At 40.9% G+C, this 13,475-nt stretch overlaps 1 protein-coding gene across 6 annotated transcripts in view; it reads left to right on the forward strand.

Annotated features, from left to right (window-relative positions):
• FNIP2 (folliculin interacting protein 2) overlaps positions 1 to 13,475 on the forward strand; it is a 136,174-nt gene that overhangs the window by 61,005 nt on the left and 61,694 nt on the right. For 5 of the 6 annotated variants that reach the window (XR_008556347.1, XM_028152376.2, XM_008144451.3 and 2 more), the window contains exons 2-5: positions 5,584 to 5,710; positions 9,163 to 9,294; positions 11,937 to 12,037; positions 12,152 to 12,223. Coding sequence is in view for 5 of the 6 variants with exons in the window: in XM_028152376.2 (XP_028008177.2) it covers positions 5,584 to 5,710; positions 9,163 to 9,294; positions 11,937 to 12,037; positions 12,152 to 12,223 (432 nt within the window). In the remaining variant the exon portion in view is untranslated. The remainder of the gene's footprint in view (positions 1 to 5,583; positions 5,711 to 9,162; positions 9,295 to 11,936; positions 12,038 to 12,151; positions 12,224 to 13,475) is intronic. The other variant, XM_054717661.1, reaches the window with a different exon arrangement.

Raw genomic sequence — 13,475 nt, forward strand, 5'->3', positions numbered from 1 at the left:
TGGAAAAGAGGAGAGGAGCAGTGGGAGTTGGCAGAAAAGAGTTTAAGAGTGGCTGGAAAATATCCTTGTTTATAGTAGACTAGAGGTCCAGTGCATGAAATTCATGCAGGCGGGGGGGAGGAGGAGGGTTGTCACTCAGCCCGGCCTGCATCCTCTCCAACCTGGGATCCCTCTCACAATCTGGGACTGCTGGCTCCCAACCGCTCACCTGCCTGCCTGTCTGATTACCTGTAACCGCTTCTGCCTGCCAGCCTGATCATCCCCTAACCGCTCCCCTGCCAGCCTGATCGACGCCTAACTGCTCCCTGGCTGGTCCAATTGCCCCCAACTGCCCTCCCCTGCAGGCCTGGTCGCCCCCAACTGCCCTCCCCTGCAGGCCTGATCGCCCCCAACTGCCCTCCCCTGCAGGCCTGGTCACCCCCAACTGCCCTCCCCTGCAGGCCCGGTTGCCCCCAACTGCCCTCCCTCCCCTGCAGGCCCAGTCGCCCCCAACTGCCCTCGCCTGCAGGCCTGGTCGCCCACAACTGTCCTCCCCTGCCAGCCATCTTGTGGTGGCCATCTTGTGACCACATGGGGGCGGCCATCTTGTGCGAGGGTATGATGGTCAATTTGCATATTACTTCTTTATTATATAGGCTAGGATTTCATAGGACCAGGAGTTATATTTGTTCACTGCTTTATCCTGTGCCTGGAGGAATGTGTGGCACACAGTAGGAGCTACTGTTAAATGGATAGTATCTGCCAATTTTGGTTGTGATCATTATTGTTGGTTTTGTTTTGTTTCATTTTCCCTTTCTTGGGCCATTTAAATTTTCATATCATACCTGATTCTTTAAAAATTCACATTCTTGATTCACAAGACTTTCTTTAGACTCTTATTTTTCACTACATAGGGTTGTTTCCTTGTGGGACAGCAAGAGTAAAAACACTTTTGAAGTAGTCTTCTTTCATTGATCATGCTTCAGCATGGGTGTACGTGAGCCCACTTCTAGCCTAATTCCTGTAAAAGTTCAAGGGAGGCATCAAACACCAACATTAGAACTGGTCTTTGAGGATGTAGCAAATCACTCTACAACAAATCATACAACTACTGCTCTCATCCTTATTAGCCATGACTCCTTGAAACTCTGGGTATGCGAGTCAGCACCACCTCTCCATTTGCCCTGAAAATGGTTTTTTCAAACAGCTTTAGTTCTCTCCTAATGCACAGGTAAGATCATGCCCTTCCCTTTCTCAGAAGGTTAGACTGACACACTACTGCTTGTGGGACAAACATAGTATATTCCTTGGCATAGCATTCAGGGTCCTTCACAAGTAATCCTAAACTATCTTTCCTATGTAATGCTTTTGCAGCTAGGCATGTTCCAACTACCCAAGACTTTGACATTGTTCCATTTCACTTTTTGTGTTTGTGTCATGCCTTAGTCAGCAAGGACTCTGTTCCTTGTTCCTCATCACATGTTTAATCCTTACCATCCTTCATCAAATATTGCTTCTTCCAGGAATTTTTCTTTGTTCTTTCTCTTGCTCTCTATATTTTGCCTTGCCCTCTTATTTTCATGTAGTTACCTACATAATTGTGTTTTCTAGATTTTAGGTTCTTTGAGAATAGTGACTTAGACATTTCTTATTGTATCCCGCTTGAATACCAGCATTCCTGGACTTTTCTCAGCTTGTAGAAGCATAACTCCAGTCTTTGTCTCTGTCATTGCATAGCTATCTTCCCTCTGTGTCTGTGTCAGATTTCTCTCTTTTTATGAGGACACCAGTCATTGGATTAGGGCTGATCCTAATCTTGTAGGACCTCAGCTTAATTACATCTGTAAAGACTGTGTTTCCAAACAAGGTCATATTCACAGGTACTGGGAATTAGGAATTGAACAGATCTTTTGAGGCAACATAATTTAACTCCAATATATGGTTATATATATTTTACAGAGAATTCTGTTTTTTATACTTTTGAACTTTTAATCATTTGAACTATTGCTTACCTTTTAGTTAAGTAATTTAGACTTTGTTCACTTGATTTCTGATCTTGATTATATAAGACCAGAAATAAGACCTGGCTTCACTTCCAACCAGGTAAATCTTAGCATCATAGATTTTTAAAACCTAGAAGGATCCATATAAGTTTTTGTTTACATTTTACAGTAAGAAAAGGTAGACAAATCATCTTATTTTGTTGTGCCTCATGTCACACTGCTGTGACCATAAAGTTGACAATACCACGTTCCTTGATGCCAGGGATAGTGTTTTTTCCTTGCTTTCAAAACAAAGAAATGAGGTAGTTCTGATTAAAATAAATGTCTTTAATATAGTCACATACTTTAAGGCAAAAGCTCAAGGAATATTTTTCATACTTCTGAATAATGCCGAGTTGCCCTCAGGAGAGTACCATGTGGTTGGTGCCCACAGTCACTCCACAGTGACCTTTGGTTGACCGTTGAAGTGAATGTGAACATAAAGAGAATAAGTGGTGTACATGATTATGAATACCCCAGGCCCTGTGTATGGAGGATGGAAGGGAAAAGAGCTGGCAGTGTGCTGGGAGGTTTCCCTAGATTATCTCCTTTAATCTTCACAATAGGCCCCAAAGTTGCTTGGAGGAACTTTCCCAAGCCCATTAAGTCAGTGAGAGGCAGAGCCTGTCTCAGTCTGAAGTGCTCATTTAATCTCCTTTGTCCTGCCTATAGTTCCTTCACCAAATGACTCAGCTGCAATTGCTTCTCCTAATATTAGTGATGCCAAAATTATAATTAGGTGTTAAACCAAAGACAATATTGATATGGAAGAAGGTGAATAGAGTTTTTCTCATATTTTAGAAAATACTTTTGCCGAAACCGGTTTGGCTCAGTGGGTAGAGCGTCAGCCTGCGGACTGAAGGGTCCCAGGTTCGATTCCCGTCAGGGGCATGTACCTTGGTTGCGGGCACATCCCCAGTGGGGGGTATGCAGGAGGCAGCTGGTCGATGTTTCTCTCTCATCGATGTTTCTAACTCTCTATCCCTCTCTCTTCCTCACTGTAATAAATCAATAAAATATATAAAAAATATATTTTTAAGGAATTTTGGTAAAAAAAAATTGGAGTCTTGACATACATACTTTGCCCTTCCTACATCTTTTATTTCCATCTTTTAAAGTCGAAAACTAATATGAAACTTTTAATAAGGTAATCATTATTTTAACTCTTCTAGACAGGCTATGCTCTGTTTGATTGATATTTGAGTCAGTGTTGCCCCTCAGAAATAAGGATTGAACAACTTGCTTTGTAAATTATGCTATTGTGAAAGAAATGTATTATGAGTTCAGGCCCTTCATAATGAAGGCAATAGATTGAACAAGAAGCACAAAGTAATTCTTGGTTGAGTTTTTACTTTTAAGAACTTTAATTTGTGTGCTATGTTTTAATAGTTGCAGAGAGTGTTTTTAGTGATCTTGTAAAATTGAAATTTAGTGGTATTAGTGATTTTGGGGCACAATCATTAGGACTTTTCAGTTGTAAATGACAGAAAACTAACTCCAGAAACGGTGTTCATTCAGGAATAGCTGCCTTTGATTGCCGACAGGAAGCGGTCTCGTTCCATTTCGCTGCTCACCTCTGCTTTCCTCCACGTTGACTTTATCTTCAGAAAGGCTCTCACCTCATAATGACACCAGCAACTCTAGGGTTACCATTTATCAGCTGAGCAACTAAGTGGGGACTGGCTATCACAGCCTAGCTGGACATCATAGGGTCATGTCTAATGAGCCAGGCCTGGACCGTGGACTACCTCTGGACTGAGAGTGGAAGAAAAATGATTTCCAGAATGCCCTTGCCATGTTGTTATGAAAGTTGGGCATAGTAGCTTACAACATGGTAGGTTTAGTTGTTAAAAGAAAGTACAACCAGAACTTTTATGTTTTTTGGTGCTGGGATTTAAGAAAACACATCTGCTACCACTGTCTGAAAAAGAAAAGGAGCAATAATGCAGTTTGTGATTTTTTTTTTTAAAGTAGCATTACCAATTTTCTTAAGTAATTATTACCATTTTGGAGCACTTACTGTGCATCAGCCTCTATGTGAAGCACTTTACATATTTCATTTAATTCCTATGGCAGCTTTGAGGGTGGGTAGTAATACTCTCATTGTGCTGATGAAGAAATGGTAGCTCAGAGAGTTCGAGTTTGAATCCAGACTTGTCTGACTTCACTTCAGTTATTCTGTCTCTTAGTTTTACAGTTTGTTTTTGTCAGTCTGTGTGTCTATCTAACTGTCCATCCTCTATCCCTTCAGGACGACTCCTCCTCTTCCAGCATTCTCTAAGCAGTTAGCACCCCTTTTGCTTCAGGCACCCATCTAGTTCACCACCACATCTTATCAGTTCTGCATCCTGAATATCCCTCTAGTATTTGTCTCCTTTCCTCCTGTCACTGTAGCCTTCATTATGAAGGGCCTGAACTCAAAATAAACTCTATTTGGCCTGCCTGCTTCCAGTCCTACTATGTCCCACCCTGTTTTCCTTAGAGCAGCCACATTGAACTTTAAAAAAGCATAGACCTGAGTTTATCAACCTTTGTTTACCTAAGTGCTTCTGACTGCACTTAGGGCAGGATCCTGGCCTGCCTTCTCAGCCTACCTTTCAAGTTCTTTCTTCCTCTGGCTTTTTTTCCCCTCTTTCTCAATTGCATCACTTTTACATCTTACCATTTCCCTCTCTCTTACTGTGTTCTTCATTCTCACACTTTATCTCTTTAACTCTTCTTCAAGTTTGTGTTTAAATGTCACTTCCTTAAATCATTTAGGGACTTCCCTGCCCCTCTCCCCCACCCCTTAATCTGAAAATATGAGAAGCTCTTTAAACATGTATCTTTATTGTTGGAAGAATTACAGATGTTACCCCCACCACCACTCCATTAGCCCCCTCCCCAGACCTTCACTGCACTATTGCATTCTGGTTTCATTTTTTTTATTCAGGAACAAACCTATGTTTAGAGCAGCTTTATCCCAGTAGCTTTTGGTCTGCTTAGGAATAAGCCATGCTTCCTTTATTTGTTATTGTTTTTAGCAATTCAGATGCTGTCCAATAATGTACTTTATTTTTAAAACTTCTTTGCCAGAGCCAGCTATAATAGATGAAAATACTAAATCTTAGGATATGTAATTTCTCCCAATTTGACCTGAGCATGGGTGGATGGGAGAGAAGGCTCTACTGACTTGTTCTGAATGGTTCCCAGCCCAATGACACAAAAGCTTGAACATCCTAGACCTCAGCTGTGTTCCCAGAACCCAGACATCCACATTCAGCTCTCTACACATGTCCTTAGGATTTCTGGCTACCATCTTTTCCCAAAATGGCTTTGGATGGAGAAGCTTTCTCACCAGTTATTTATTATTTAAAGCAGTCTTCCCAACCTTTGTCATGGACACTGGCAATATTTGTATGGCCCGTTGGCGTCCACAGACAAGGCTGTCTGCCCCAGGTCTGAAGGGATCACTGTCTCTGCATACTTGTGGCCTTCTTATGTGCACACAGGCACACAGGTGGGGAAGATTATTCCAGGTCATACAGATACCATAACTTCTTTCTCTTTTTTTAATCCGTAGTTGGTCATGTTCGGAGTTTGACCTGAACGAGATTCGCCTGATTGTTTACCAAGACTGTGAAAGGCGGGGTAGACAAGTCTTATTTGATTCTAAAGCTGTTCACAAGATTGAAGAGGTGGCAACTCAGGTATGAGATGCACTTTTGCTTTCATCTTTTTTGTTTGTGCTTTTAACCATCTCTCTGATCAATCGTTTATTAATTCTTAATTGTCTCTTTGGGCTATATTGTACACAGCCATTGATAGTTCAGAAGAAACATAAGAAAAGCTTCCCAATTTCCCCTCAACTTCCAGGCTACATTTGTATTCTTTTTGTTTTTTGTTTTTAATTCTCACTGAGGATATTTTTCCCACTGATTTCTAGAGATAGTGGAAGGGAGAGAGGAAGGGGGGCGGGGAGAGAGAGAGAGAGAGAGAGAGAGAGAGAGAGAGAGAGAGAAGAAACATTGATGTGAGAGAGACACATCGATTGCCTCCTGCACCTGCCCCTACTGGGGCTGGGGAACCTGCAACCAAAGTACATGCCCTTGATCGGGAATCGAACCCACGACCCCTTGATCAGTGGGCTGATACTCGGACCACTGAGCAAAACCAGCCAGGGCTGCATTTGTATTCTTACTAATGCACCGATGAAACTGTTAGCAAGTAATTGTTACAGATGCCAAGCATTGTACTGTAAATATTACTAGAGGTGAATTTGCTGGTGAGTTGCAATCTAGTAGGATTTTAATACCAAATATGTGCAGTGTAATAGGAAATCTGAGAACTCTCAAATTCATAAAGTGTTAGCCTGAAGGGAAATTAATTAGATCGCTCTGTCAGTATTTCTCGTAGCCAGTGCTACAGAGCACTGGGCTAAATAGCTCTCCTCAGTGTGGGGCTTCAACATGCTAACATGCCTTGTCATCACTCAAAAGGGAGTGCTTCTCAGCCTATCTGGCTTTTATTTATTTCTTTTTCTTAGTGGAAGGCAGGGTGGTGGAGTTGGTGGTGAGGGGCAGGGCACGGGAGGACCTGGGGATGGGTCAAGTGAGGACAGAGCAACTCTTTTTTATTTTTATTTATTTATTTTTTTTTAAAATATATATTTTATTGATTTTTTACAGAGAGGAAGAGAGAGGGATAGAGAGTTAGAAACATCGATGAGAGAGAAACATCGATCAGCTGCCTCTTGCACACCCCCTACTGGGGATGTGCCCGAAACCAAGGTACATGCCCTTGACCGGAATCGAACCTGGGACCCTTGAGTCCACAGGCCGACGCTCTACCCACTGAGCCAAACCGGTTTTGGCAGAGCAACTCTTTTTTAAAAAAATATATTTTTTAATTGATTTCAGAGAGAAAGGGAGAGGGAGAGAGAGAGAGAAACATCAATGATGAGAGAGAATCATTAATCGGCTGCCTCCAGCACGCCCCCTAGTGGGGATCGAGCCCGCAACCTGTGTATGTGCCCTTGCTGGGAATCGAACCTAGGACCCTTCAGTCCCCAGGCTGATGCTCTATCCACCAAGTCAAACTGGCTTGGGCCAGAGCAGCTCTTGATCCCTTGGAGCCAGAAGGTTAGTTTAGAGTACTTGCAAGTTGTCACCTTTAGACCTTTCATTCTCTTTTCAATAGTTATTCAGCTGTTTGCAAATTAAATAAATCCATTTGTATTCATTCTTTACTTGCTACCTATACTGACAAAATTCTGGCAGTTTACAGAATATGTAGCTAAAGTAAATGAATAGTTTATGTCATGCTCTTTGTCTCATCAGGGCCAAGGGGCTGTTTTCCTGCTTTTGATAAGGATCCTTTCTGCAGGAAGGAAGTGTTTGGTTAAAGGCAGTTAGCTGGGTGGATTCTGTAGTGCATTAAAGTGGAAGTCTGCCAGGTAGCTAATCATTACAGTAGTTGTTGGGCTTGTTAGGTAGGTTTGAGGGGTGGCGGGGTGGGGCTGGTGGGGGTAGGGGGGTGGGACTTGAAATGTCTCAGGTGATTCACCTGTAAGCTTTAATGGTGGATTTGCATCAACGTTTAGGTGAACACTTGACCCTTTGTTTGGTGGACAGGACATGGTTTCCCCTTGATTTCCCATATCATTTCCTGTTGCCCTGAAGACCTTGCACAGATGGTTTAGTTGAGGACTCCTAATGGTCATAGCAGCTGGAGGAGGAAATAATTCTCACTGGTTTTCAAAAAGGAACTGGAATCTTTAGTCAGAGCAGTGCTGACACTGGCATCTGGAATATAAGCTTTTTTTGGAAGCACTCGTTTAATCAAAAAGGCAACGAGGTCCAGGGAGGTTTGTAATGGGCCCAAGGCTATACAGAAGGTTCAGTGGGAGCTCTCTTCACTGTACCAGGTGCTGTCTCCAATTATAGACTGCTCAGAATGTTGTACCCCAGCCAGAGGCTCCAGCAGTTTGTGAGGCAGGTATGGACTTTGTGTCACTTTAGGTCTTCTGAGGGGCTGTGTTTCTGGCTTAAGTGGTATTAAGTAACAGTGAGATCTGAAGAGGGTGTTGAGGGAGTGTCAGATGCTCGGGAATAACCAAGTGCAACTTTGAGTGCCAAGTGCAACTTTGAAAGATATGGAGAGGCTGTTATGGACCAGCACAGTTTACGTTTTCCTTACATTCTTTTCCCATTTTCAGCCCTCCACCCCCTTGACAAGCACAATACGTCATGAGTTTGTATCAAGCACATGATGCAGGCATTTGCATTAGACCACCAGTGTGACTGTCACATTGGAGATTAGATAAGCTGCAGTTGCATTCATGGTTTTCCAAGCAAAAACTGCACACAGAAAAGCAAGACTCGAATAGCAGCAATATATCATAGAGGGCACAGGATGCTTCTGTTGGGAGTACTATCTTTGGGTGTAGAAAGAAGGGAAAATTTAATAAAGATGTATCTTTGTACCTTTATGTCATAAAATTAGCAGTGAACTCTGTTTAGGGAATGTATAGCAGATAACCTTCTATTACCTCTAACCTTTAAAGGCCAAATTTCTATCACATGCTGTGCAATTCGCAATAGCTCCGGTTTCAGAGTTTTGGCTTCATCTTTCACAAACTCAGCCTCATGATTTTCTTTCTGATTACCTTTAAAGGAGTTTTAAAGGAGATGTGTCATTAAATACACAAACCCAGGTTTTCCAAATTAATATTTTTGTTTTCTTAGTTCCAGTTGGAAAATATTGGAATTTGAAGCAATGTCTTTCTCACTGGTTTTTTAATAAATTATGACTCTCTTTAATACTCAAAATCCTCTAATAACAAATACAGAGATCGGAGCTCATTGATGATTTTAAAACATGAATTGGAAAGTAAATAATAGTTTCATTATTTAAAGAGGGTAAAGTCTTAACACATAACCCACCACCTTCTGTCCAGTACTCTTCTCCAGCATTTTCCCTCCTAAATATTATAGATTCTCAGGAACCACATTTTGTCCTCAGTAAAGAAATAAAAGCTTCTGGTTTCTATGCAGTTAGCACAACATGCAGAATGTTTTAACAAGGAGTTGCCAACGCGGAGCGTGTTGAGGAGGCCCATTATATTTAGCCACACTCACCTTGCCTGTCTCTCCTAACCCAGAAAACAGAGGATGTCCCTGTTAAAACGTCAGCCAAGTGCTGTCAGGGAGGCAGCAGCGGCAGCAGCATCTCCTCCTTCAGTTCTTCTGGGGGAGCCTCACAATACGCGAAGGAGCAGCTTCCCAAGTACCAGGTACCCCATCCCTCCCATGTGGAGTACCCCAGGGTGAAGTCATTTACTCTCATTTCTCCACAGGGAGTAGTGCCTGCGGGAGGGTTCCACTCCAGGAATATGAGAATCAGTGTTACAAAGCGTGCTCTCTTAAATGTTTCACATCAATGCTGTTTTCATACAGTGGCTTTTAGCTCTGGTAAAAACTGTGATCAAGCAGAGATAATACATACCCAATGAGGAAGAATATTGCCAGTGAGGTAAACCCTCTGGTTTTGCTCCCTTTGTTATTAGAAGCTGATTAATACACATGTATTTTCCAGCTTTGTTATAAGAACTCTAAGGATTCTGGGAATGTACATGGGCCTTCTAAGAAAATAGCACTTGCCAGTAGAAGGGAGAAAAGAAAACCTTGGATAGGAGAAGAAAGAAAGGGCAAGATGTAACTTGAGTGTGAAGGACAGAGGCTGGGAGCATTTTTTATGTTCAGTGTGTGTGTGTGTGTGTGTGTGTGTGTGTGTGTGTGTGTGTGTGTTGTAAGGCAGTAGAGGCTACGGATTAGGGTTATTGAGAAATATATTGGCTAACTAGATATAAGAAAAGTTTTATAAATATTAAATAGCAGAGGCTATAATTGATGGAAGATATATCAGTTTTTCCTTTTTGATCCATGTAAAATTTTGTTGTCACATTGCTGGAAGAGCAAAGCCAAGGGAATAACCAGCAGCCACACATCTATAGAACTTTATTAATATCCTGGTCAGGATTTGTGCCATGTATTTGCCTTTATTTCACAGTGCTCCTGGGTCTCAGAGTATAAAATATGCCCTGGCTGGTGTGGCTCAGTTGGTTGATCATCATCTCGTGCACCAAAAGTTAACTGATTGAGAATCACAGTTGGAATGTGGATCTTGTAGCCCAAGAAAAAGCAGATTATAAAAATGGAGGTCATGGGTGGAAGTTATTAATAAAGAATAGGAAAGCAACTAGGTTTCTGTCTGCATGTAGGGAGAAGAGGTTAGTTTTACCTGTAACCAGCGAGAAGCCTAATTAAACAAAGCTGATAGATTTATGTTCCTCATTCCTCCTCTGCAAACACATACAGGTAGATGTATATATGTGTTTGTGTGTGTGTATGTGTGTACTTGCGTGTACCAGTGTGTATGTATGCATGTGTATATTTGTAGTTAAAGAAAGATTGAGAAGAGGGTGTTAAGGATGACACCCATGTCTTTGCTTGGGAAAGCATACTAGCAGAGACTGTGGCTGGTGGGCTGGGTCCCAGAGAGATGGTTGTTTTGTTTTAGTCAAACTGTGCTGGGTTATATCTGTCCTTTTTGTCAATGTGTCACCAGCATTTATAATAGGTCCTTAGAATCCTATATCCAATGCATTCATTCACATATCAGATGTTCATAATACAGGCAGTCCTCGTGTTACGTCGGACACGACGTACGTAGTTTCATGGTTATATCGCCATCTCCCATTTATTTATAAAAAAATAAAAGTTCTGTCATTTCGACATATGTACATATGTGCTTTATGTTTTTTATTATTTATTTACCACAAGTAAAGGTCAGGAATTGTTATCTTTCTTTTAATTTTTTTTTTTTTTCTTACTGTGGTGTATGTGCTCCATGTGAGTGACGCAGGTGCTTATGTAGGTGAGTTCCGACTTACTGCGAAAATCGAGTTATCTTGCGCTATAGGAACGGATCTCCGACATAACCTGAGGACCTGCTGTATTCAAATATATGTGAATGAATGCATTTTGGATCTAAGATTTGAGAGTTCAAGGAGAGGTTTGAGCCTAGAGCTAAGGATGTGGTGTATATTCATATGTAAAGGATAATCAAAATCACAAGCTAGAATGTAGTAAGTGAATAATAGGAGGGCCCTCAGGGAACAACCCTGTTCAAGGGATGATCTGGGGAAAAAGAGCTATAAAGAGTTATTAAGAGAGACATTGAAGAAAGCAAACTGGGAAATGTCCATTGGGATTGACAGGGAGTCACTAGTGCAGTTTGAATAGAGGAGGCTGCAGTGGGTTAACAAGCAAACGAGTGGGCAAAGTGGAGGCAGCACAGTCCACCCTTTTGGATGACAAAGGGGACAAGAAAAACCTTTCAGAAGCTAGAGGCATCAAATATTCAAAAAATATTTTTGTAAAACTTCAGAGGTACCAAATCATCTGTTATCTTTTGGAACCTGATAAACCCTGCCTGCACCAGTTGGCATTTTTATCCAACACTGTTCATTATTTGATTGAAAAATACTGAACCCTATTTCTTTTCAGGATGTGTTCTTAGTACCAAGGAAAGAGTGACCCTGTTTCCTTCATAACATAATCTTTCTACTTAGAGTTTATCAATGGAGATAATAAAAATGTTTGTTTCTCATAACAAAATTAAAAATAATCTGATAAAACACTGGGATCCTTCTTGAAGGTATTGTGTATAAAGAAGAAATCATGGACATTAGTAATAATTTGAGAAAAATAGGCTATCATCATTAAGATTGTAGAATGATCAATTGCATCGTTGAGAAATAATTATCCACTAAACTAAAGAGGGACCCAGAGGTTAATGAATATTATTTCTATTGCCTTGCACATCACATTGTGCCACATGCTAACTGATTTCGGTTTCTTTTGTGTGTGGCAGTACACAAGACCAGCTTCAGATGTCAACATGCTAGGGGAAATGATGTTTGGCTCAGTTGCAATGAGTTACAAGGGCTCCACCTTAAAGATACACTATATACGGTGAGTTTGGGCCTCTTTTTCTACTGGTTGTGAGAAGTGGAATGGTGATATTGAGTCATTAATTCAAAAATGCATTTTGTTTTCTCCCCCCAACCCTCCACCCTCCCCACACAGCTCTCCTCCGCAACTGATGATTAGTAAAGTCTTCTCTGCTAGAATGGGCAGCTTCTGTGGGAGCACAAATAAGTAAGTATGGGATTTTGCATACCACTTCTCTCCCCGCCCGCCCCCCTGCCCCGCCCCCAATTTTCTAGGTGGCTATTTCTGGATACAGTAATTCTTCAAGGGCCATAATGCCTTTTGAAATGAGAAGCAGGATAAGTCCACATTAACACAGGGATCTTAAAAGTGGCCATTTTCCTATACACAGTGCACATGAAAAGGCTTTTTGACTTTATCCGGTGAACTTAAAAACAAATGACCACTTCTCTGTATCTTTTGGGTCCCTCTGGTGCCCACTATGTTCTTACTACCATCACTAAGCTTCCATACCCTAGAAAATGAACATCCAAGGGAAAAAAGAGGAATCACATTAATGAGTTTGTGGAATTACCAGTCTTTTTATCCTTAAAAAAACCTTGAAAACCTATTTGTTAGTGTGTTTGTTTATTTGTGTAAGGAAAAAAGTACACACAGTCTTTCCAGGCTGCTGAGGACCTGTTTGGCTGGTGTAGCCTCTGTGCTCGGCGGGTGCTTGGGCCGTGCAATTTTCTGATTTTCACTCAAGAGTCTTTTTCTTCCTCTAATTACATACTTCTTTGTAGACGAAAAATACTGAAATAGCTAACTTAACTCTCATTCTGGTACATTTGTTCATATATTTAGAACTTTGCTAGCAGGCATATTTTATATACTTTTAAAAAATAAACACTTGTTATACTTTGGTACATTTGAAAGAAAGGGTAGTTATAAATTAAAGGGGCATCCTTATGAGTCAAATGAAGGCTGTTATCCTGGGAAATTAAAAGTATATTCCTTTGTAGATTTGAGGACCATCGTGTAAGTTTGCTTACTCTTCAACAAAGTAATGAATTTATTTGTTCAAGCACTTAATATTGGACTGTCATGACTTAGGCCAGTATGAGAAGTGATGTTTATTTCTTGTGAGAGATTCTTTTTCAGACCCTTGATATTACCTGAACATTTATTGCCTGAACTCCCTGTAGTAGAATCTTGAGCTCAGATTTCACTAAAAATAACCGTGGCCTCATTATTCTGTATTATTTTCAAAATATTTATATTTATTTTACTTATTGTAAATACAATGAATTATTAAAATCTGCTTCCCTCACATTTGTGTGTGTTAGTAACCCTAAATTTTTAGATGTTGCGAACTCAAACTTCTATAGGAGTCATATCAATTTCTGTTGTATTCTCCTCCTGAAAAAAGTTGCTGAATTGCTCAATTTTGTTTTGAAGATTTATGTAAAATTACCTT

The sequence above is a fragment of the Eptesicus fuscus genome, chromosome 6 (genome assembly GCF_027574615.1).
Source record: "Eptesicus fuscus isolate TK198812 chromosome 6, DD_ASM_mEF_20220401, whole genome shotgun sequence".
Taxonomy (NCBI): domain Eukaryota; kingdom Metazoa; phylum Chordata; class Mammalia; order Chiroptera; family Vespertilionidae; genus Eptesicus; species Eptesicus fuscus.